Raw genomic sequence first — 24,387 nt, 5'->3', positions numbered from 1 at the left:
TAATACAGCAGACTTCGCTGGGAGCTTGGAGATCCTCTGCTGTCTAACTTTATGTGGGGACTCGGCTCGGATTCAGACACACTTTTGCATTCTCACTCTCACTGCCTCTCAATGTCTACGGCTAACTGTCTGCAACGTCATGATACCTCCGTTTCTCTTGCTTGGCATACTGTATGTATCTCCGACGAGCTCTTCACTTCGAGTTCTTGGTCCTGAACATATTTGGCCCGGACAGGACATTCTCACCTCACCGAAGTCTCACCACCAAATTCAGCAGCCCGGACTTGGACACGCCGCTCTCCACCGCATGCCCTCAGTGGTCTCAGCAGAAGGGCAGTGTCGAATTCCAATCGTCTAGCTTTCATTGTGCCAACGTTGACGTATATTCGACGAGCTTGACAAGGAGAATTTCCCTAGCTGAGATTGCTATATTTTCGTTTCCGTCAATGACTTAACTCCGCTCAAGATTAAAAAAATATAAGTAAGTTTATGTTTGACAGCAGTCCTTGTGAATAGGCTCGCTCGGCCATACACTGTAACATATATGTATACATAACCTATACCCTCTATTCTCCACCGCTATATATCCTTATATCCTTCCCTCCAGTAATGATAGTTGTTGACTCGAAAAGACCCAAGACAGCCCAACTTATAATGCAAACAGACACAAAGAGTATGGGTTGCCTGGTATAAGTCATTGGATCATTTTTGAGATTGTTCTGTATTGTAGGACTATTATTATTCTTATTAGTAGAGGTGGCTCTTTTGAAAAGTTGTATTGGCAGGAGACTTCTATACAATTGTACAATCATGATACCCAATAACCCATCTCCGTTCTAACTTCTATCTATGATCATACAATGTATACAGATCGTATCCATTAATATTGTTAGTAACACTGATATCGTTCTTGTTCGTCGAGACTGGGTCATTCTTAAGCAGACTCTGACCTACCAACAGTAATTTTGTATGCCAATCATTTCTCTACTCTACGAAGACCTTGTCAGACCTCCAACCACAGAGTGTTACTGTTATCTTGTTGGATATTTATGTCGTCGAATAAACTGGAAACACAATTGCATGCCTATAGTAGCTATTCATCTATCAATTCATTACAGAGCAACATACTCGCGTGCACTGAGCGTCTGTCCATGTCTGACATAACAGCACGACGCAAGAGAGCACATTTCGTTTCATTTCCCGTTTCCTCCTCTTCCCTCCCCACTCTAAAGTAAAGTAGAATGAATGAGCAGGGGTGAGTGAGGATAAAGGGGTTTAAAAAAGGAAGAAAAAGGAGCGTTTAAAACCATTTTACGGTGCATGGACGAAGAAAATAAAGTAAATATCGTACTGTATATTGAAAGTTGAATTTGAAACGCCCCTGACTTGCTTCGAAGAATGGGATAACTTTTGAAAGAAAGAAAAAATTGCAAGTCGGAGAAAATGCAATGTAATTTGATTTGGTGGAGCAGTAAAGGGAAGTTGAAGAGTGAAGAATTACTGATAAAGAATAAAACCGCAAGGTGAGCGTTGAAATCGTTGCATGGATACTTATGAAGTCGAAATCCAGAATCCCTTCCCTCAGAGCTCGCCGATGGCCTCGACTTCCGCACGTACGTTCCCAGTGCGATCTTGCACATCACCAAACCAGGCAAGAGCTTTCTCTGCCTGGCATTCTAACCGCTCAGCAGTCTGCACCTCCTTCTCACTAGTCTCCATAGTTTGTCGGAACCGTTCACGCTGTTCGTACGCTGCAAGTCTCAATACCTTACGCGTCTCGCGCGATATACGAGCGGAATGTACGCCAACGAACGTCACACCCGATTCATCTGGGTGTACGAGCGAGGCACGGACACGTCGACCAACCGTACGTGGAACGCTACTTGGAAGTTCGATAATAAGGTATACACCAAGGCCGATTGTCACTGCACCAAGAACGGGTGCAGCCCATTTCCTTGCTTTCTCGTTACCGAAGAACTCTGAAAGACGAGCTGCGCCTTCGATGATGCTGGTTATGCCGAGTGCTTTGCCGCCGACCATGCTTAATCCACCGAGCGCTAGGGACATGACGCTGAGTGCGCTTATTACACTTTCGTCATCTTTCTCCGAAACGACGAGATCCTTTGATTCCTTGTCACCGAAGTACTCGTTGTAATAATGAGTGAAGTCGATGATGTCGAGTACTGAGGGCTCAAGCAACTCGGATCGTTGAGAAAGACCAATACCAAGTCCGTACACGCCGCCCGCAACAATTGCACCACTTGAACCACGACGGGCTTTACCGTTCCTCGAAGAACGGTGACGCGCAAACATTGCCTCGGGCATGAACACCCTACGAGAACGTTGAACGCCTTCAGGCAGGAAGCGATCACCGAGCGCTGAAATATCCTTCACGCCATCACCAGTCAATACACGAGCCTCGTCTTCTGCAAGTTTAACTGCAGCATCAAGACTCGCGAGTAGTGCCTTTCGGACGTCATGGACGTATTCCCAGATACGAAGAATACCGGGGTAAGATGGCATGGTCACAAGCGCGTCCCCAACGGCTAGCTCGCCAGAACCTACACGATCGAGTGCATGCGAGAGTTTGTCTGTTGTCATACGGCTAGCACCAGCAGTCTTGTCATCTTCGACTTGTTCCAGGCTCTCCTCAAGACCAGAACGGCCATTCTTCATCTTCTCCAATACTGGCCTAGCCCGGCTAAGATCATCCCTTGCCTTCTCAAGCTCCGCCTTCGCAAGGATAGCATTGGCACCCGCAAGAAGATCGACATCAGAAAGCAAATGCGTGAGATATGTCGCAGCTGGGTGAAGTTTCGACTTTGATCTCTTGAGGAGCACGAAGGAGCGCAAGGACGACTCGAGTGATTTGAACGCCGGGTTTGCGGGGTTCACGCCAAGTACGGAAGCCGAATCGACGAAATGGACGAGGTCTCCGTTATCTTCATACGTACGGGGACTAAGCTCCTTAATCTGTTCAAGGACCCGACGCTTGCATTTATCCTTGTTGCGAATACCCTCGAACTTATTAACGACGATGAATAGGTATGCCTTTTCCCGGCTTGCTGTCTCAAGGAACTCCCTTGCCGAAAGAGTGAAGTGGTTCTCAGCAGAGACGACGAAAACAACGACATCAATCTCTTCCTGACGGGCGAACAGCGCAGTCGTCTTGACGCTATCACGGTTGAGACCGGGTGCATCGATGAGTGAGATGTCAGCAATACCATTGTTGAGGAACGACTCAGCCGCCTGGCGAGGATCATTGATATAGACCTTCACCATTTGTTGGCTATCTTCGTTGTCCGAGATGAGATCATCAAGGTCATCAATAGACATGCGCGTAAACGAGGACTCGTCTTTCGGTGAGTATTTGCTTGCGTCCGTGACTGTGAGGACATGAACTTCCTCCTTTCCGTCGTTCTCCGCTGCATCGTGAACCTCGCAGAAGGCAGTCGTGCAGGGCTGCTGATCCACAGGCATGACCTCGCGTCGGAGAATCGCATTGACAAGAGTAGACTTCCCTGCGTTGAGGTCTCCAGTCACAAGAACTTTCGACGAAGTGTCCTCCACACGAACGCGCAACTTGTCAATATGCTTGAGCGACGCGTCAATTCTGTCTTCGAGCAAATTGGCAATGGATGACTTTTCGAGCTGCGAAACGAGAGAAGCGGCCGTTGCAGATGAGCCGTGCGGACCCATCTTGAGGTCGAGGCGCAAGACATGGAAATCAAGGTCGCTCTTGGACGGAACGAGACGAGCGGTGTCCAATTCTTCATCGTCTTCTTTCTCTTCGTCCATAGCATCCTTAACTGATGCCAACGACACAGAGCGAGCCTGGCCAGGCCGCATCGTTTTCTTAAGAACGACTTTAGTTTCGCTCTTTGGGTCATCCAAGAAAGTCATCGAGCGTCGCATAACCGACGGACGCTTTTGCGTTTGCGATGGCGAGGATTCAAAGGATTCATGGCGGAAGGTCGGGTAACGGAAAATCCAACCGTCCTTGTTGAACTCGCGAACATCGCCCAAGATAACCTTGGAGTCGTCGATGGCTTGGATGAGACTACAACCGCGTCAGACCAGCGGTCTCTCCAGGATATCATAAAACTCACCTTTTCTTCTGTTTAATAAAAGCCTCCTGTACGTCCTCCGCATTAAATTGCTTCTCCGCGACCTCAAGGGTGGGAGAAGACACCGGCGACGCGGTCTTCTGACGTAGTGGTAAGTACGTCTGGGCCATCGTCGCGACCTACTGTTTTATGGAATTGATTTTCTAAGTGATTAGGGTAGAGGTGGTCGCTGTCGCCGACCTATCTCGACTGTACTGCGTTCAGTCGTGGACGACGGACGTTGAGTGGCAAATAAAGCGGGTGGGGAGAAGAGAGTGGGGGTTGTGTCACAGGAAAGGAAAGGAAGCGACCGGAGCAAAGGTCAAGACTGCAACCGCTTACAACACGATGACTAAGCAGATCCGGCGCTCTCCGAATATCCCTCACTCATATTCACTCACGCAAGTACGGAACACCTCGAAGTTAACAAGCTAATTCATTGACTTTATCATGAGGACGCGTTGAAGCGGAAGGGATGATATGAAATACACTATCTAACAACGACCCTAGACTAAAATGAGTTGTTGAAAACCGAAATGTTCCTACAGATACGTCCCAGACGGATTTCGTTGTGCATAGCATACATACAGGATCCCCAACGTAATCGGACGAATTACACCGGGAAAAATTTACACAAAGACTGCAATATTTTAAAAGACCCATTAATGCACATGTACTTGTTCTACAACGTGAATAATATACAGTGAGGGGTGTTAATGAAAGAATGAAAGAACTACGAAAAAAAGTTAAACCATGCAGTTTATATGAAGTGTTCCAAAGCAACAAAATTAATGCAAGAAGCTGCAGTAGAATAGGGAAAAGGCAGTAATCGATTAAGAAGCTCTAGCTGGCAATCGCATCTTCCTCGGAACGCTGGCCCTACATACACCCGCCACCAGATCCCAAATGTACGTGAACTTTAGAGCAGGTAACGGTAAAGCGAAGATAGACTCTCGTGTGATGGATGGATCGGTTGCTACTTCTATTCCTGCTTTCAGAGCCGCTGAAGGTGACTCGAATAGAACGTGCTTTTCGTCAAGGATGGTGTCATTGTCGTCGATCGAGTGTAATCGTGATCCGGGAAAGAGAGGTGAGGTGTGCGGATGGGAAGGACGAGTGAGGAGGTGTAGAGTCGTATCGTCTATAACGAGTAGTGACGAGAAAAATGCGAGTAAAGGGAGACGATACGGTGTAGGACGTGCGGGAGCAGCAGGTGCATCATGTGCCGATAAGGATACTACTAGTGAAGCAAGACTATCTTGACCAGTCTTTGTCGATACGCAGCTTTCCTTCCGTCCACGACGTAGTTGGAACCGCCCATCGGAATACGTGAATGTATTCGGGAAAGGTTGCCTGCCGAGTGGATATCGTTGTTGATATAGTTGCAATCGACTAGGGGCATTTGAAGGTGTATGAGCAGTTGTATCTTCACCTCTCGATGAATCCTCGTGTTCGTGTTCTGCTTCGTCCGACATCTCCCATACCTCAACAATCGGTGAACGCAGAGACGTGTCCGCGCTAACACTCCTCCCAGAGAACGTTGCCCACTCCGAGATACCACTCACACTACTTGTTCGTCGCCCTCTCCTCTCCGCCGTACTGGTAGTAGTAGGGAAGCTCACATCCGTAGGGATAGATAACGGACTCGGCGGTTCTGATCCTATCCTTGGACTAGGAAATATGAAAATTGACTGTTCCAAGTCGCCAGAAAGTTCATCGTCTATAGGAGAAGGAGACATGTCTGAGAACGAGTGTCGTCGTACAGGACGTGGCGAGTAATAAGAATGAGCCATGGTGATGGAAAATTGAAGTCTTGAAGGGTCGTAAGTGCGGTCTTAAGTCTAGCGTAGCACGACAAACAGCAGGGAAGCTTTAGGGTCGCCGTGACGGCCGGTGAAGATGTGTACGAAAAGCGCGCGGACGTAACGGTGTCCTTGTCCTCGGAGCGAATCGCACAAACGCAATATCAATCAAATACGGATATATTCATAAGCAAACTTCTTCTTTTGTAGATACATTGAATAAGGTTAGGGTTAGAACCTCAAAGGAACCAAAAAAGAGCCCACCCAGCCCGAGGGCCGAAGTGGGACAGGAAAATATTAAGACAGTGCATACGGCATAAACCGTATACAAGCCACAGGCCCTCTCTGTGGACAGGGTCGCCGTGCTATGGAAAGTACCCATGGTCCACATCCCCAAGACATGAAGGAGGATGCGCCGTCAAGGTAAGTATGAGGTGTTATCGTGTATAACGTGCAGATTATAAGGGAATGCAAAAGCGCGCACGGACCAGGTGCTTGAACAGGCAACGCTCGTGCGTGTTTGATCGTTTGAGTCTTCTTCAAATCAAATAAACATACTAATTTTATTATTTACAAGCTACACTCAGCTCTTTCTGCCCTGTCCAAGAAGAATAACTTCTGACTATGCAAGAAATTAAATTCAAGTTTACTTATGAATCTCAGAACATTATGACCTGCTCTCGGTTCTGTTCGAGTTGTTTCTCTCAATACTGCCTATCAATGCACGTGCCCTAGAATTACAAGGAAAAGATTTAAAGCACTACAAATCCAAGTTCTAATCGATAGTAATTGTATACAAGATATTAAACACCTATAGACTCGAAAAAGAAATTTGTTGTTACTCCACAGGAGCAAGCTAGAACATACAAACATACTTACAGACATGAATGCAAGAAAAGAAGTGAAAAGTTAATGACGGATCCCTTGAAAGAAAAAAAAATACATACAAAACCTTGAATTACAAAATACTAAATACTTGTGCACATTGAAACATTGGAAGAAAGAAAGAAAGAAAAACAAAGAAATCTATGTTGTGCAAGAAGGAAGAACACGTTGATTGAAAAACATTCGTTGTGAAGCAAACCATCGAACCATGCCAAGATGAAGAATAAAGAAAAAACAGTTGTTCACATGCAAGAAGAATTTAGCGTAAAAAAAGACATTCGTTTCATTTCCACTTTCACTTCCAACTTCCGACTTCGCGACAAGCTAACCAAAGAACCAAAACTCGAACGAACGAGAAACCATCGGCATCGTACACGACTCTTGCGGGCCTGGGACTCGATTCCTGCACCAAACCAACCAACCCAACCAAAAACATCCTGGATTCCTACTCCGAGAACCCGAACTCACCCCAATACGTCTGCTCCGCCTCACACCTCACCCTCACCTCGTCAACATACATCCTCAACCACGCAATCATCTCTTTACTTATCTGCGGGCACCGTGTCAAATCAAGAGTACGAAGTCTCGTCGGCCCTCCATCTACTCCACTCGTGCTACCCGCTCGACTCATCCTCGCACTCGCATTAAGCGAAGAAGACGACGATGTACGTTGCGTTTGATGAGCAGCATACCCCGACGCACTGCTCAAACTCCCAACAGACGACCGCGCAGCAGGACCTAATAGCCTCGCACCAGCACTCGTAGAAGCTGGTAAACGCGCTTCTACGACTGCCCGAAGCGCGTCCCATGGTAAGCTACTGCATCCGTCGAAGTTGAGCGTGTCGAGGAGTGGGCAGATCCATTCTTGTTGTGTTTGAGATGATTGAGATGATTGTGGTGCTTGATGTGAATGGGAGTGGGTGGATTGTGGTGTGGAAAGGCCCTGTATTGATTTCATTGTCAATGTAGGTCAAATAGGATGGAAGGAATAGCGGAACGCACATTCAGGAAACTCGCCGACACATCCTCAACATCCACAAGCTCAAGCTTCCTAATCGTCGGCAAGCGTCTCAAAAGCCTCACAAGCTTCAGCTCATTAAATAAACAACTCTCAATCCTCAGAGTTACCAACGGTAAACCAGTCCTCATCCGCATCCCCCCATCATATCTCCCGTCTCTCACTACCCATTCTGCTGAGTCCCCGGTAAAGCCTAACGGAGGTGAACAGGCCTGACGCTTTAAGTGTGTAAGAACGGGTGTGATGTTGTCGAGGTAGGATAACTCTAGCCGTTCGAGTGCGGGGAAGGACATCTGTGCGAGGAGTCCTGCGGTGCGTACCACGCCCGAATAGTAGAACGACGCGCGTCTAAGACGCGGAAGGTGTACCATATCCGACTCTCGTGGGTACAATGAATGCGAATGGGAGTGCGAGTGCGAGTGAGCAGACCGTGAATGCGAATGCGATCTCGTAGACTTAAGTTGCCCATCAAAGTCAAAGCACGCACAGCTCTCGTTTCCCATCTCCCCTTCAACATCCGACATATTCCTTAGTGAAAGTTCCTCAAGCTCAGGACACGCGCGTAACACATCAATGAGTGTCCGCATCCTCGGCGCAGCACCGTTCCAGAACCCACCAAGTCTCAGTACCGTCAATCCACGCATGATTGGCCCGCCCCACCCAGCATCGAACGACGTGAGCGCACATACGCGTAGTCGTGGAACTTGCCCACCGAAAAGCTGAGCGTCCGCATCGTCGTCCATGAACGCGTTCAGACTTAAAGGAGCCTGCCGGAGCGAACGCGATGAGCGCCCGGCATCGTTCATAACATGGTGCACCTGTACGGCAAGGACTTCGAGTATTGGAGCGGCCTCGGTGCATTGGGATAATGCAGCTGCGGCATGTGCGTGAGTCGGGACTGCGAGGCGGAACGATCGCCAACGCCAGATTGCCGGCTGAAGCAAGTCCATCGCATGTACAACGGTCTCAATCACCGCCTGGCCATATCCACCCTGTCCTCCACGAACGGGAGCCTCCGGGTCCACTGAGGGTCCAAACTGAATCGTAATATCCAGTGGGACGGCGCGGGAACGTGCAAGCTTGCGCCGCGCCTTCGGGAGACTCGCAGGCGTATCAATCACAATCTTCGACCAAAGCACAGGCGTATTCAGCGCAACGTCGGTCCAGTGCTTACACACACGCATCAGCGTTGAAAGCAATAGAGCATCCTCCGCTCCAGAAGCACGATGCACACCAATCTCAAAGATCGAGCCAAGAAGCTCTCCCGGTATCCGCTGTATGGGCGATTGCCTCCTAACGGCATTCTCCAGACGCGTCTCGAGCTTCTTCCGCTCAAATTGCAAACTAGCCATCTGCGATTCGAGCGTGCTTAGTGCTTCGCGCAGATGTGGTATCGAATTTGCATGTGCATCATTGCCGGAGGACCTTTCTCTGCGTGAGGCCGGATATGGATTAGAGCCCTGATTAATGGACTGACGTCGGGAACGTGTTCGTGAGGGAGATGACGAAGGCACCGAAGAAGGCGCCGTTGAGTTCGAGGCCGAGGTCGACGACCTGCGCTGTCGTTGTGGGTGCTGCTGATCCTCCCGATCCCTATAGTACGTCGTCGCACTCGGGCCGTAACCCCGCGAGCTGCCCGAGCTGCTGCTATTGCTGCTCTCACCTCTCACCATAGCCGGAGCCATTGGAATACTGCTAGTCCTCTTTTGCCCTTCCCTTTCTTTCTCACAGCCTTTGTCTGATCGGTAACTCGCAGCACTCGACGCACTCGAGCGCATAGACGGGACTTGAAGCTCCCGCGGAAGCGGTACGGCGGTGGGCATCGCAGGATGAGAGGTTGACGCACGCGAGCCGTGGGGAGATGACGGTCTGAAGTATGTGGGCGGAATTGCGCGCATGTTATTGACTGCCTCGGCGGGGGCGTGTGCAGTAGTAGTAGTAATCGCAGCAGCACTTGCAGCGGAGCTGTGCCGGTGCATGCACACGGCCGATTGTGTCAGGTGTCCTGATATGTGCCGCAGGGCCGAAGTGGGGGGCGTCGAGGGACAAGTTCACGTCCTGTGTGCAATGGAGGGCGGCTTAAAAGAGATGGAGGAGGCAGGGAAGAGGAAAGGGAAGGTGAAAGGGAAATGGATGGCGTGCTGTATGGGCTACTGTGTGGCAGGGCGGAGAGTGTGCTGCCGTTGGCTGTTGCCTCGCGCACTGACCGACCGGAAACGAGTGGGAGCACGAGGCCGGGCCTGAGGAGCGACAACAAACAAGAAACGCAGAATGCAGGAAAATGGAAAATTTAGGAACACAAGGCAGCTCGGCACATATAACTGGCAGCACGGGGCTCACCTTCAGCAGCGCAGCGAGAAACAGCAGTGCTTGCTATCTATCCTCACGAGTGGAGGAGAAAGACGAGCAGAGAGTGGCACACCGGGACTATAAGAAAGTCGCGGGGAGTTGGGGCACTGATGAAAGATGTTGTGCTGGAGAGAGAGAGCATTGAAAGGGCAGGTCTGGATGGAGGAGATGGCTGGCGGCAAGCACGAGGCTGGCAGAGCAGTAGTTCTTGGGAGATGTCGTCGGACACGAGGCAGTCGCCTCTGCCTCGCTGAAGGACACGAGGTCCTACCCGATGCCTCGAGTACTTTGGCCCGTGTGCTCTTCTGCCTCCTTTTCTCCGTCGTGCCCTCTGCGTCTCCCCCCGACGCGGCCACGAGAACACACAAATGACATGCTAGAACCAGCGGCGAGCTGAGCAACGCGTGCGATGATGTGGTCGACGCAAGAGAGACGGGCTCGGGCGTAAAGAGTGAGATCGTCTGGACTGAATGGGACGACGGAAACATTCGCACGGGTAACGCATATACGCGCATATATTCACTGAAGCAACTCTTATCGATCGCACACATGCGTCTATCTACCAATCCACATTCAATCATGGCCATGGCATATCTTACTCTGGCATCTCAGCTCTCAAGTACCCTGCATCCTCCCGACGGAAGTAGAAGAACTGGCACAACACCTGTAATAAATTAGCACTCTGCACACTCGACGCGGGAACAACCTTTACTCACAAATACATCCAGGAACACAGTCAACCCGCTCCCTGCACCATCGGACGTTTGTATAAGTAACAGTAAGTGCGGCGTTTCATCTTATCGAAACGACACCCACCTGCAAGCCACGACGCATTCGCAATGAGATGCCGAGCGCCCATTGACGCAGTGCATATCGACAACACGTATGTCACATTGCCCGCAATAGAAAACATGAACAGTGCCAGTGACAGTCCCTCGCACCGTGTTTTCGTGTTTTTCACTGGAGGGAGAAATCCGGCATTTTGTAGTAATCAGAGTTTCGGATAACGGGTCAATCAATGAAGAAGCACGGGAAGAAAGGCACGACGCAGTACGTACAGATCTGAGGTATCCGCGAGCCCACTGTGAAATAAAGCAACCCAAACAGTCAGTTCTTCCCCATCAATGAATAAATAACAAAGAAGGACGAGAAACAAGCTCAAGCTTCAACGGCGACAATGGTGTGCTCCTGCGCTTCGGCAAGCACACACCACGCTGATTCGAAATACACGAAAAAGAGTAAATAATCCCAAGAGGCATTCGTACTCACGATACAAAACGGCACTCGTCCACCCAATAACCTGGCTCCTCCACTCAATCACATCCTTCTCTCTCGCCGGCCCTGCACCTCGTCCGGCGCCCGCGCCCTCATGTCCCCCTCCACCACCATCCCCAACTCCAACCCCATATCGCCAGCTGATCCCCCACGCTGCTGTCCCCACACCAAATACAAAAAGAAGCGCGAGTAAATAACGGAGTGCCGCTCTTCCGTACCACTTGTCTTCATTCTTACCCTCTCCTGCCGTCGAAGCTGTGGTTTTCTGCGAAGTGCAATCGTCTTCGTAGACGCGCGATCCGAGGAGCGGCGCTCGCTCCCTGTCTTCTGTGTGCAAGACTACCCTGGGTGCAGGAACTATTCGTCGTGCACGACTCTTGTATCGGTAATAGTATATCTGCACAAGAAGGATCACGTCGCAGAGCGAATACTGGCCAAGGAAATCGTGAATGAGTTCGAATATTATCGAGAAACGGAGATAAGACAACATACATAGATCGCAATTATGATGACTGTTGCCTATATGCGCATATATCAACATCATCCTGAGGAAACGAAACTTAACCCTTTGATTACCTGTAGACCCGCCATTGAAGCTCCTACAAATCACGAACATGGCTTAACATTATGTTCCATCTTAGGGAGCAAAGCAGAACTTACCAACAAGGTTACACAAATCTCCGAGGAGCCAGACAACAACGAACGCAACGCTCAGTCCCTCCCCAGATTGAAGCTGGTAGTTTTCCCATATTTGGGGCGAGTAGACCACAATCCTGCATGTCGTTTGGCGTCCCGAAATTCACGGGAGAAGGGATGAAGCAACGGACAATGAACATTAGGCATACACAAATGCATAGATTAAGTTTAAGTCATTAATGAATGGAAGGTGGACATAACATTAGAGTTATGAGCGTACCAGCATGCTATGGATACCCAACCAAACTATTCCGAGGAGAAACGACATAAGGTAAACATCCTGTCCTCCTGGGCAGAAGAGGGGAAACACGTACAGCACTACTCAATTCTTCATTTCCCATTCTTGTCTATCGTTATCTTCTTTTCCTTTCTGTTTTATTCTCTTTGGGTTTTATCGTTCTAGAGACTTTTGAAGCAAACCAGAGAGGCACTAGGAGGCCTTTTTTAAGACACCTTGAAGGGCGTCGAGAGAGATGGTGGAGTGGAAAAAAGAAAGGTGAAAAGAGAAGAAGAGCGGAGCAGATCGGTCTTGTTAGTTGGGAGGGCCGAATGCACCAATCAACGGGCCAATCTGAATCTGGCGCACTTTGCGTCTCGTGATACCTTTGCTGCTGACTACATCGTGGATTATGTCATCAAAGAGTCATTTCACCGACATTGGTAATTTGGGAACAGTGAAGTACAGAGTCTACAGACTTGACTTCCTTGCTTTTCGACAGCCAACCATGGCCACAGTCGCACACCACATCCTCTCAACCTACAACCCAGAAGAAGACCGCGAACGGCTCGAAGTAGAGACAGGACAATACGATGTAGAAGCTCACGACCAAGCAGATCCATGGCTTACTGAGAAACCCTTTGGTTCGAGCAAGCGTGTTACGCATCCACCAATGTTCGTCGCCGCTACTATAGACTATAACGAGTGGGGTTCTTCGAGTTCACTACTAGACGAGAAGGCTAGACATGCTGGAGGACGGCGAGAAGAAGGGATAGAGAGTATTGGTGGATGGTACAAGTCACTTGCGAGGAAGACTCCGATTGGGACATCGAGGAGTGTTACTCCTACGAATCAGAGTCCAACACCCCCACTTGCCCGCGACGCTCGAGAGAAAGAGAGGAAACTCATCAAGAGGGATCGAAACAACTGGTTCATTTCACGTGCCTTGGAAGCATCCAGCAGCAGCACCAACAACCACCCAGGCAGTTCATCCTCGCAATCTCCTACCGGGTCGGGAACAACCTCACCTAGAGCACCAACGCCAACACTCGCAGACATCCTAGCTCGAGATCCACCTCCCTTACCAACAGAACAAAAATACACCCCACCGGTTTGGATTGCGATCGGTCCGAGTAATAAAGGCTTTGAGATGTTACAGAAGAGCGGGTGGGAAGAGGGTGAGGCGCTTGGACGGGCCTCGAGGAATCGGGCTGGACTTGGATACTCTGTGAAGGGAAAGGAGAGGGAAGTTGGAAGAAATGGGGGTGTTGATGACGATGGCGAAGTTGAGGAGGTTAAAGCGGTGAAGCAGGAAGTAGTGGACGCCACTGTCGACGAAAACGAGATCATCGACCTAACTGGATTAGACGACGAGAGTCCCGAGCTGGGCGATACCTTCACTAACCGATCCGTGCAGTCCATACGCACAGCAACCTTATCAATATCCAATAACGACATAGACCACTCCCCACACGCCCTCCTAACTCCCCTCCCAACCATCCTCAAATCCGACAAACTCGGAATAGGGCTTAAAGCAAAGACCATCGGCACAGGTATCCATCGCGAACCTGTCAAGCGCGTGACGCACAGCCAAGCTGCACTCGCAGCACATATACGTGCAAGTGAGGAGCAAAGAAGGGTGAAGAAGCTTATGGGGAGAGGGAGGAGGGGGTTTGAACGTGTTAGGAAGAGGGAGGAGGATGGGAGGAAGAGGTTACTTGCGTATTTGAATACGTGAGGGACATGAGGATATGAGGTGTGATAGGGTGGACTATTTCCTAGTCTAATGTGTACCAGGACTGCGCTGATTCGAAATGGTTATCTTGATAGATTGTATCTGTACCTTGTGTTACTACCACAACAGCAATATACCATATCACACGTTGTGTTTGTTTCTATAAAGGGTGCTGTGGATCTCATACATACTCCTATACGCCCTGGACTCATACTCGACTTTGATTCAGCGCATCAAGGCGTTGTCTTGCTGCTTGAAGACTATTACAGAATGTGAGGATAATTACCACTGCCACCGACTTGCCAAAGCATTGTTCTGACATTTATTTTCGCCCCTGTCTAATGAAGTGAGATACTGCACACTGCTCCACCATGGTTGTTCGAGCAACCGGCAAGAGTTAGATGATATAGATCAGTGCTCGGACGGTCCAGAGATCAATATTCATTCGGAAAGTGAGGTATTTCGCACAGCCTCGAGGCCCTCGACTAGTACGCATGTAAAGTTACACGTACAAGCGCGTGCTGGATACATGCGCATTTTGCACAGCTGAGAATATTATTTTGTTAAGCGCTGGACTGGTCTATGGGCCTAGTAGGACTGGTTTTCGGACGTTTGTGAGTCTGACGGAGGGAGGGGCGACTCGGTGAGTATAAATGTCATTACGGGTTGTATCAACCTGGGGTCACTGAATTTCGTTTTCGTTCTGTCCTGTTGGTTCCTAGTCTTTCTTGTCCCATTCTACGTTCACGTTTCACCATGGAAGAAGTGTACGTCTATACAGGCTACCCAGCCCAACGCGACCGAGCTTCGACTACTGTCAACTTGAATATCCACTCTCATTCTCAATGGAGGGAAGCAGAAGAAGACTCTTCCTCTTCCTCGCATATTCAACCCGATTCTACCTCACTGTACTCATACTCAACCATCTACTCCTGCCCATGCACACACTCCTGCTCTTGCTCTTGTTTCGATGGCTATTCGGACTCGGAATTGGAATCAGAATTAAGTAGGAACGCGACGACAGATGACCTTCCTGGACCAGGTCGTACGTTTGGGAAATACTGTCTCTTTCCGCTGAGGAGGGTGCTTGATAGGCAGTTTGAGAGGGTTGTTTGCAGGGTGAGGATCTTGATGTTGGAGATGTGTAGGAAGAGGAGGTGTGCGGGAAGGAAGGGAGAAAACGGAAAAATAAGGGTGTAGGTACGTTGTAAGGTTTCCTGGAACTGGAAAGATATATATCAAAACTCATTGCTCTCTGTTCATGCATATAGTCCTTTCAACCCAATGCAAATACTTGCTCCTTATACACACTTCACACAGCAAGTTCCGAGTCATCTGGATCAGACACCACCTCTGCCTTTATTATTTTTACACTTACATCAACTATACCTCTACTCATTATTACAAAACGATGCTCGTCAACTCCGGTTTGATTTGTATCCCTGTGTATCTTTATAGCCGTCAAGTTCTCTAATTTGGCTACTCAGCTTCTTTCGAGAGTCATTAGAATATCCTACTTTTGATATAGTTACACGTCCTCAAATTCAAATGCAAGCACTCACAACCTTTGATTCAAAAGTTCGGTGCTGTTAACACGAGTACATGTAAGATAGCTGGCAAAGAAAGCGATACAATTCTGTGTGCTCTAGTTAGAAGCTAATGTCGAGAATGTATTATGAGTGTGTATGTGAAACGAAGGTTCCAAGAGAATGGACAAGGCAATATATTAGTTTGTCAATATGAAAGAAATGCGAGCATGGTCAGTGCACTCGCAAATAGAAAGGACTCTGATGAATGAAAAAAGGAGAACGACTAAGGCTATCCTAATCCGATATAGGAAGATTAAGCCCGTCGTCTGTCCCATTTACATGTCCATTCGCTAATGCTGGTATTGGTGTTGCGGCGCCGCTCCCGTCTTTCGCGAAGAAATCCGTGATTTCTAATGGTCGGTATGAGAAACCCTATTATATTGGTTAGTACAGCCAATATCCTCAAATTAGTAACAGTATTCTGAAATGGACTGGAGGTAGAGGTGGCGTACTTCTTCTCGACTCTGCTCCAGCACTTCTCGATCGCCACCTGCCGCTTTCAGGAACTCGCGTACAGGGATCATCGCTGCTTCTCGACAGAGCTCTTTGAGATCCGAACCGGAGAGACCGGCTGTTTGCTCGGCGAGGAGGTTTAAGGGGAAGTTCGGTGCTAGCTCTGCTCCCTTGAGCATCTGCGCAATAAAAAGTTAGAACAACCTACTGAACCATGAAACATAAGGAAATTACGGACAAGATTAAGAATATTTAATCGTTGTTGCTTGTCTGGTAAGCCAACGGGGTATCGCTTTGGCATTCGCCGAAGAATTGCTGCGTCAATGTCGGCTGGTCGGTTCGTTGCGCCGAGAACGAGTATTCGGTCCGAGGCAGATAGTAGACCATCCCATAGGCTGTTTCCAACTATGTCAATCCCGACAACTTAATAACAAGAAAGGAGCAAGAACGCACGTCATGAACTCCGCCTTCATCATGGCTGTCACTTCATGATCACCTTGACTCCGCGTTCGCAAAAATGAATCAATTTCGTCGATGAATATGATACTTGGTTGTACTTTTCGAGCGAGACCGAACAATCCGGCGATCAGCTTGTTAGATTCGCCGTACCATTTGTTGGTAAGTGAGGAGACGGCGATGTTTATGAAAGTTGCGTTGCTTTCTTTGGCGAGTGCCCGGGCTAGCATCGTCTTTCCACAACCGGGCGGGCCGTAAAGGAGCACACCTTTCGGTGCGCTGAGTAGCGACGAAGACGAGGAAAACAGTGAGGGATAAACGAGAGGGTATATTACGGATTCGCGTAAGGAAGAGACGATCGAGTCTAGTCCTCCTATGTCTGTTACGCAAGCCCAGCGCTAAGTGTGATTTCTACTTTGCAGAACAGAACAACTTCGAACGCACCACTAAACCGGACGTCAATGTCATCAGGGTGGATGACTTCTGCAGCAATAGCCTCTGTTGCAGACCGTCAGCTAACACGCATATTGGAAGAGACACATCGGGGGACGCACCTTCATATTCTGTTAGTTTCAAGTCCTTGTGCCCGAGGCGCTTCAGAATATCTCCATTTCTCGCCTTGGCTGATTTGCGCTCGCCACCAGGACCCATAGATTCCATTATCCACTTTGCACGGAAAACAAATCAGTATAAAGAAGGACATTTTTACGTTAAGATACTCACTTTTACAGTATAGTACGCTGCTACCTTACAACATGAAATATCAGAAATCTTATGTGGACAGAAAACACATGCGTGCTCACTTGAGACGCGATGAGCATTGCAACTGGAAAGATCGACATGTTCAGACAAATATCCATAATAATAGGTCGCATTTTACGTACTCTCAAATGCCATCTTCTTGGTCATAACATTTGAGCCAGACATGGTGAGTGGTAAACAAGGAGGGAGGACAACGTATGCGTCGTGTCCGTCGTCCGCTCTCTTCCGTCCGTAAGCCACGTGACTTTCGAGCCGCTCCCAGCGCCTCTTGTCCAGCAACGCTGTTTATTTCATCTAATAATTCACGCACTTCAACGAGCAATCGCCACTCATAAGAAAATGGAATCGAAAGCTACAGGTATGCCGCTTGTACAGGTATATATCTATTACAGGCGTTTGCGGGTGTGAGATACTCATTACAGACATTACGTGAGGCGACATGAGGCAGAAAACACGAAACAAGACGGGCCCTAAAGACTGGCATTTCCGTCCGAACGAGAAAGAGCATGAAATTGCGAAAACATGATGAATAGCAGCGTGCAGTGTGGTGCATCTACGAAGATGTGGTACGACGCGTGAGGATTGCGTTATAAGTGCGCGGCAGTATGTGCTTGAGGTGGGCGCGTGAGCTCGTACTCGTCTTTCACGGTGGGATATGTCGTCATTGTCGCGAATGTGCTGTTCGACGCGCGACGCTCGTGCGCGTAATTGAGGCGGCTCGTCGATGAGCGCGTAGGGCGCGCGGCGGTGTCAACCCAACGACTCAATGTCTCTTGGTTAAATGTGTCGTCGGCTGTAGGTTGACGTACACTCCTTCGACGGTTGGCGATGTACCAAAAGCTGATCAGCAGTGTGAAGAAACAGACTAGCAACGAGTCAGTTACATCGACTGTAGGCAACGCAGAATCACTTACTCAGACCGATGGCAATCCCGATCTTTGTTGACCCATTCATACCACCGTCTTCATTGTCGCGGCTGACGAGTTTGGCAGCACGTTTCGAGGATGTACGCGAGGTCTGGTCAAAGATTGGTGCCATGGATTTTGGCGGGCAGAATAGTTGCGGATGGAAAAATAATTGTGGGTTAAATAGTCAACGGGTTCTGGTGGTGCGTTAGGAAGGAGCCACACTCTTACTTATAGCCTATCAGACCTCTTGGCAAGATGGTCGTCGTCCCGTCGGCATCACTTCTACGTTGCCGCCTTGATTCCAGCACCGCTTTCATTTGCCGAACTTTAAAGCCGGGCGCTACTTTCATGTTTTGCATGTCGTTCAAGGCTGGAGGAACCTCAATCCCCTGTCACGAATTAGTTGTTCCTCGGAGCGAGTCTCTTGGCCCATAGAATGTTATTGAATGTCATCATCGGCAGGCCAATTACCCTCATCCCGCCGGGTCACTGTACCAATATTTCGGTTGATTGGATCAACTCGTAACAAAGGTCGCCGTGACTCAAGCATGGAGTAATCCTGTGCATTATGAGTCAATGCGAAATTCCAAGGCCAAAGTCTCCCCGTCAGTCAATGCACATTTACAAGCAGCTGCAGCAGGGCAATTCGGATTTTCGAGAGCAAAGCTACAGCCCGGAATTCGTGCGGTCGTGTCGGAATGATTTGTACGACTCTAAGCGCCTGGTGTCTGTTTATGGTAATTCTGCCTTCATTCGGTCACTCAAGTTCCAACCTATGACCCTCCACGAAGCGACTTCGCAATCGGTCAGACGGTGGACCCGTCGTTCTCTGTCTCGGCATCAATCAATCATACTCATCTGTCTATCACCTTCTAAAACAATCTACAAAGCAGCTCAGGCTCGGGATATCCAATCCTTTAAGAGTTTGATACATACGAAACAAAATCCGTGCGCAGCAGTGCACGTGTTTGTATCTGGCTATTTATTTATTATAGGGACCCACAGCAAAAATGACTCGTGCGCTTAACCACTAACTCACCAACTTGGACCTGCACAAAGACCAAGACCACAATGAATCATCGCCAAGAAACGGGAAGTAACGGAGGTTTGATTCCGATGGCACTTGGCCCCATTTGCCCCGTGGGCAGGCGGAATACCTCCTTATCCCTCGGAATGCGTGTATTAAGCCCGATTCGTTTATGAAACCTTCTCCACACGGGGGTTGGTCGGTGCCTCAACTAGTGTCACTATCTAACCTCCAGTAATATTAACGCTAACATGAGGCTGGCTCGGGTATTACCGGATTAGGTGCTCTCAGACGTTTTGCCAGCGACCCAAAGTACTGCTCACACGGCTGCTACTGGATGCAAATCAAAATGTCTCCGTTCTTCTCTTATACATACTGATTACAATTGTTGGGAGCTTCAACTCTGCCAGAATTACTAGTTGAGCTGGCTTGCTGCTGGTTGGTCTGGGTTGCTATCAGGTTACAGATACTCATTCTATCTCTACTGACTAGTTTGCCTCAACGTCTCCTAATATGCACCAAATCCAGACAATCTCCCCTGCCCCTTCCAATTAATATATTTCCATTTCTGCCAGAGAGTCGAGAGGAGCTCAGACAAGTGTGTCCGATTGTTCGTCTCCCAGACAGTAAGTGCAGTCCAAAGGATGAGGGGAATAGTGAAGAGCCATGATACAGCATAAATTATTTGTGCAGCAAAGCCTGGTGTACTATTATCAATTCTGAAGAAGCAGGCAATTGCAATTGCAGTCAAGAATGCAATTATGCTGGAAAGTGATCGGAGCTCAGCACAAAAGAAGAAGAAACAGGTTCTTAGAAAGAGAACATACCCCCACATAAGTAGAGCATAAGGCAAACTGTATTGGATTGCTATTGTCTCAAGCCCACGTTGCTCGTGTTTTCTACCGCTAAGATAAGTATACTGTGTAAAGAAAACACATAATTCTAGATGAGACTGAATGTGAACATAGTAAATAATGGTAATACACACGGTATTGTATACGTTGTCGCCACGAGTCTGCCGCACGAGGAAGAGCCCAATGATGATACTTGCAATGCTTGCAATTACGGAGACTTGACTTGCCACGGCGGCTGGTGATGCCGATAAGCCTGCATTTCCGTTATCTGAGAAAATAATTGGCGTGCTGAGCAGAGCGACATTCGCGTTTAGCAGAACTGTGGACTGATCATTGTTAAACATTAATCATGTGAAGAAATTCTTCAAACTGACTGTGAGCACAAATGCCTCCCAATCTCTCTCAAGCTTGTTCTGAAATGGATAATTCAAAGTGTCAAAGCAATGAAGATGGACGAGACCAAGAAAGACTGGGTGAACAAAGTCCACTGTATAAATGCCTATCACATACCCGATATTTCTTCCATGTACGGTCCCTTATGAAGCCATCCACATGTAATAGTTCAAGGTCTGATCACATTGAATGAGTGTTGAAAAGCATTTTAGAACAAGTTATTCACCAGAAATATGGGCCTCCGGAGAAAAGAATAGTAAAGGAGATAGACACTTGATAAGTGTTGATCGTTGTTTCGGAATGATCCCTCGCACACTCTGCGAGGTCGTAAGGCGAGCACCGTTGAAGCCATGAAAGTTTAAATATCGCTCATTGTCTAAAGTAATATCAGTTAGTGTTTTGATTATACTCCAAGGCAATTACAAACAAATAATACTCATTATACGTCCTGTTACCAGAATCAAAACGTCAAATAAAAGGCAAAATGGACAGAACCTCACCAATACTTGCAATGGCATAGGCACAGTAACCAGAGTCGTAGACTGCTAAATAGGAATTTAACTCAAAATTGATTGTCAGTGCAAGGATGGCCAAATACAAACACTGTAAATGCTCGACTGATGTTACGAGCGAGGCAAAGTCGTCAGCATCGTATGGTGTGGCAGAGTCGACGTAAATCTTGATATCTAAAAACTTATATGATCGGAGAAACGGCTTTCAAGAGCACCAAACCATACCTATTATCCAATAATTAAGTATTCCCATCACTTCGTTGAAAACATCGGGGTAAAGCTTGCGGTGGTTAGGGAAGTATTCGATATGCTGCCAAAACTCAAAATCTAACTCGCTACCTAACCATAGAAGACAGATACGTAATTTATTTTTCGAGGGCAGAACCATTTACTTACGAAAATGATCGATTGATCCAACGCCAAAACCTTCACCCAGTGCATTGCTGATATCGTACTCATGAAGCCAGAAGACACAACGTTGCTCCAAGTCAACCATGTAGTAGCTCCACCCATCCTCTTCAATCTCGAGAACAACCTCAACATTTTCCGGGATATCTCGACCCCAATTGAAACTTGCTGCATGTCTCTCAACTTCATTCATGAAGGCGTCAACTTCCTCCAGGACAGATCTGTCCTGGATATCGGCTTCCGTCAAATAGGTAAACCTTTGTCCATCACACCTTTCCATCAGGTAATATGGCGGACCCTCTGGGTGAATGTAATGTTTCCATCGAGAAACGTCTCGACTCCGCACCGTCGTTTAGACCACGGTACGACCGGAACATTGCCATGTTTGTACTTTTGTTAGTTAGGCTATTCAAATATTGCTTAATGCAGAACAGAAAGAGTAACATCACGAAAAAGTCTTAAGTATTATACTTGCTTGTAATCTTGCATATTTTATATATTTTATAAAATTTGTCCAATTACTTATAATCTTCCTGGGGGGTTAAGTAATGACAGTACAATGTTAGATAAGTAAGTAAGAATACTTTTAAAACTTGGCAATTTCCATTATAATTTTATAAATTGTCAAGTTATAAAAGTGATTATAACACTTTCTAAGATTACAAGACTAAGACATACTTATTTATTTGAGAAATTATAATATCTGCTTATAATGCTTATAAGTCATTACAAGCGTTTGAATCGCTTCCTTTTGCTTCAGATACAATTTTTTATCAAATAATTAATAAAATATAATTATATTTAATTATTTAATACAAAATAATAAATGATACATTATTTCTACAGTTCTAACCCCTGCACCAGCAGCAGCCTCTGCCTTGTTCTTTCGTGAGTAGAATTCGTGTCAGAAAAGGATGAACACATCCTTGGGCCGTTTGATGTAGTCTTCGTCACTACGTTTGGTCGTCACTCAGGACCTGTGAGTCAAATTGCGTGTGTGTGTGGGATGAGGTTGAGCGGGTTGTGGAGGTTGAGGCTGCGCCTGTTAGACAGGTTTAGAGTAGTTAGCAAGTGACAATAGGAGATAAAAGGTGGACGTACTGTGACAGCGTGCAGCAAGTGTGAGTGGTGCATACAGGTTGAGATCCGGAGCGTTGAGCGAGCTAATTTGGGCTGCAGGGGAAACGTGTCTGTGCAAGCACGTTGCATGCTCTAGCTACGACGCGACGCGCAATCGGAGGTGCAGTGAACTCAGTAATAGTTGTGGATGACTTCGAAGGTGTATCTCTAGGACGTTCTGGCTCGAAGGGAGAGGATGAAGTGGGTGGTGCGGGCGGACTTGGCTCAGGAGAGGTGAGCGGTGGCTACTGCTTCTGTTATTCAAAATGGTGTCATGGACGGCACTGGGGTATATAAATGCACACGGCGTGGGCCCATCGAGGGTGATGTCAAGCATAGGATGGTAAGTGTGGAAGGAGAGTGTGCGGGGGGTCAGAGAGAGGATTGCGCCTGAGGAGTGGTAATACATGGACATTGTCGCGAGCGCGTACTCACCGATTGTTGCTTGCGTTGCTGAGCGGGAAGAAGTACACGAATGCATGGAATTATTGAAGAAGTCGGTCAACAATGTGGATGTGCGAATGCGAATGCAAAAAAGAAGGCGAGCATAATAAAAAGGAGGACAACGAAGGAGAGGCAAAGCGAGGAGCGGGAGGGATGAAAGGGAGACAAGAAGTTGGGAGGAGAGGGATGAGCAACTATTGTGCGAGTTATTATGAAGTGGACTGGCTACTTACGCTTTACGCTGAAGGACTGTGTAGCCAGCTCGGCCGTGTTGTCACAAGATCTGAGGCTCAGCGCAGGCATTGCAGTGGCAGATTAGAGAGACGAATCCAGCGACCTTTGTTGTCTAGGCAGTTGCAGGCAGTGTGCCTGCTGGAGGATGCTTGTAGGCAGAGGACTGGCCTGGAGAGGACAAAAGAGACGACATAGCGTTGGGGGAAGAGGGTTGGGGAGATGATGGAGGTAGGAGGAAAAGGAGTGACGAGAGCAAGTGCGTCATTATATGCTCTCGATCTTTGGTACTCGATTATGTAATCACTTCGATATATTGTTTAAAGGTAAAAACAAATTATATTATAAGTCTGACAGAGTGATTGTTAACATTATTAATATATATAATTGTATATTATCTTACTAAAAGTATTGTAATTAACTTACAAGCACAACATATTACTTTTATGACTATTATAATCAATCAACTATTGTTACAAATAACTTATAATATAATTTTAGCATATTATAATAGGAGTTGAGTACTTGTACCTCACATGTAATGTTGTAATAATACTATTAGTAAGCTTACTTACTCTAAAACATGTTTGTAGTTTAATAGAAACTTTGTATATTTCTTACATTTATATACAATCATTATAATTACATTACAAGTGAAATACAAGTATTATTTTAGAATGTAATGCTTATGAAATCATTTTATTAGTTTACTTTTGCTATTATTAAATACATTTGTTACGACTTTTTCGTGATGAACGAGGGACCTTGGATATTCGGGCCCCTGGCAACATATGAAGTGTATAAGTGAGTATTTTTTTTGTATTTACTTAAGAAATGAGACGAATCACAGCGTTTTTCACAAATAGGCCTCAATGGCTTTGGCACCAATCCACAAGGAACAGCACATAAAATACCTTCCATCATATAACTTGCTAGATGAGAGTCCTCTCTAATTGCTTTTAACAACAAATTGCAATAAGTACTTGTATCAGTCTCCAACAAAGGTCGGATAAGTTATGATAAATACCAATGGGTGACATCACGAAAAAGTCGCAACAAATGTAATTAATAATAGCAAATGTAATGTAATAATGTACTTATATATTAATTACAATTCAAAATTACAATTATACTTTGCTTGTAATTGA

General features: G+C 47.3%; 10 protein-coding genes across 10 annotated transcripts; 3 read left to right on the top strand and 7 right to left on the bottom strand.

The window, feature by feature from the left end:
• Positions 1-111: 111 nt before the first annotated feature.
• FOMMEDRAFT_161867 (uncharacterized protein) lies at positions 112-358 on the top strand (the record flags this gene model as incomplete). The annotated part of the gene is made up of 2 exons (XM_007271314.1): positions 112-171; positions 236-358. 2 exons carry the CDS (start codon positions 112-114, stop codon positions 356-358), a joined length of 183 nt encoding a protein of 60 aa, XP_007271376.1.
• A 666-nt stretch (positions 359-1,024) lies between these two features.
• FOMMEDRAFT_23726 (uncharacterized protein) lies at positions 1,025-4,390 on the bottom strand. Its single transcript, XM_007271171.1, has 2 exons — positions 4,110-4,390; positions 1,025-4,060 (listed from the first exon to the last, which is right to left on the bottom strand). The coding sequence occupies exons 1-2, from the start codon at positions 4,235-4,237 to the stop codon at positions 1,582-1,584; spliced, it is 2,607 nt and encodes an 868-aa protein (XP_007271233.1). The 5' UTR covers positions 4,238-4,390; the 3' UTR covers positions 1,025-1,581.
• A 424-nt stretch (positions 4,391-4,814) lies between these two features.
• Positions 4,815-5,996, bottom strand: FOMMEDRAFT_143259 (uncharacterized protein). Its single transcript, XM_007271313.1, has one exon. The coding sequence runs from the start codon at positions 5,897-5,899 to the stop codon at positions 4,940-4,942; it is 960 nt and encodes a 319-aa protein (XP_007271375.1). The 5' UTR covers positions 5,900-5,996; the 3' UTR covers positions 4,815-4,939.
• A 1,242-nt stretch (positions 5,997-7,238) lies between these two features.
• FOMMEDRAFT_137084 (uncharacterized protein) lies at positions 7,239-9,709 on the bottom strand (the record flags this gene model as incomplete). The annotated part of the gene is made up of 2 exons (XM_007271312.1): positions 7,239-7,736; positions 7,796-9,709. 2 exons carry the CDS (start codon positions 9,707-9,709, stop codon positions 7,239-7,241), a joined length of 2,412 nt encoding a protein of 803 aa, XP_007271374.1.
• A 1,046-nt stretch (positions 9,710-10,755) lies between these two features.
• FOMMEDRAFT_137083 (PQ-loop-domain-containing protein) lies at positions 10,756-12,472 on the bottom strand (the record flags this gene model as incomplete). The annotated part of the gene is made up of 10 exons (XM_007271311.1): positions 10,756-10,824; positions 10,877-10,908; positions 10,977-11,120; positions 11,219-11,242; positions 11,430-11,865; positions 11,928-11,954; positions 12,012-12,034; positions 12,096-12,208; positions 12,352-12,377; positions 12,446-12,472. The coding sequence occupies 10 exons, from the start codon at positions 12,470-12,472 to the stop codon at positions 10,756-10,758; spliced, it is 921 nt and encodes a 306-aa protein (XP_007271373.1).
• A 384-nt stretch (positions 12,473-12,856) lies between these two features.
• FOMMEDRAFT_171097 (uncharacterized protein) lies at positions 12,857-14,198 on the top strand (the record flags this gene model as incomplete). Its single annotated transcript, XM_007271310.1, has 1 exon — positions 12,857-14,198. One exon carries the CDS (start codon positions 12,857-12,859, stop codon positions 14,084-14,086), a length of 1,230 nt encoding a protein of 409 aa, XP_007271372.1. The 3' UTR covers positions 14,087-14,198.
• A 615-nt stretch (positions 14,199-14,813) lies between these two features.
• Positions 14,814-15,414, top strand: FOMMEDRAFT_23720 (uncharacterized protein). The gene is made up of 2 exons (XM_007271170.1): positions 14,814-15,283; positions 15,355-15,414. The coding sequence occupies exon 1, from the start codon at positions 14,840-14,842 to the stop codon at positions 15,281-15,283; it is 444 nt and encodes a 147-aa protein (XP_007271232.1). The 5' UTR covers positions 14,814-14,839; the 3' UTR covers positions 15,355-15,414.
• Positions 15,415-15,669: 255 nt separating this feature from the next.
• On the bottom strand, positions 15,670-17,508 carry FOMMEDRAFT_171096 (AAA-domain-containing protein; the record flags this gene model as incomplete). The annotated part of the gene is made up of 9 exons (XM_007271309.1): positions 15,670-16,044; positions 16,125-16,304; positions 16,364-16,520; positions 16,579-16,960; positions 17,026-17,079; positions 17,136-17,247; positions 17,305-17,328; positions 17,385-17,407; positions 17,466-17,508. 9 exons carry the CDS (start codon positions 17,506-17,508, stop codon positions 15,907-15,909), a joined length of 1,113 nt encoding a protein of 370 aa, XP_007271371.1. The 3' UTR covers positions 15,670-15,906.
• Positions 17,509-17,741: 233 nt separating this feature from the next.
• Positions 17,742-18,457, bottom strand: FOMMEDRAFT_23718 (uncharacterized protein). The gene is made up of 2 exons (XM_007271169.1): positions 18,258-18,457; positions 17,742-18,208 (listed from the first exon to the last, which is right to left on the bottom strand). The coding sequence occupies exons 1-2, from the start codon at positions 18,379-18,381 to the stop codon at positions 17,931-17,933; spliced, it is 402 nt and encodes a 133-aa protein (XP_007271231.1). The 5' UTR covers positions 18,382-18,457; the 3' UTR covers positions 17,742-17,930.
• A 1,329-nt stretch (positions 18,458-19,786) lies between these two features.
• Positions 19,787-21,725, bottom strand: FOMMEDRAFT_31912 (uncharacterized protein; the record flags this gene model as incomplete). Its single annotated transcript, XM_007271182.1, has 9 exons — positions 19,787-20,042; positions 20,106-20,197; positions 20,267-20,458; positions 20,507-20,545; positions 20,643-20,701; positions 20,752-20,901; positions 21,026-21,211; positions 21,263-21,376; positions 21,434-21,725. 9 exons carry the CDS (start codon positions 21,723-21,725, stop codon positions 19,787-19,789), a joined length of 1,380 nt encoding a protein of 459 aa, XP_007271244.1.
• Positions 21,726-24,387: the final 2,662 nt, after the last annotated feature.

This window comes from Fomitiporia mediterranea (genome assembly GCF_000271605.1).
Source record: "Fomitiporia mediterranea MF3/22 unplaced genomic scaffold FOMMEscaffold_16, whole genome shotgun sequence".
Classification (NCBI taxonomy): Eukaryota; Fungi; Basidiomycota; class Agaricomycetes; order Hymenochaetales; family Hymenochaetaceae; genus Fomitiporia; species Fomitiporia mediterranea.
The sequence above is the reverse complement of the archived record's forward strand: the minus strand, read 5'-3'. Positions and strand labels throughout refer to the sequence as shown.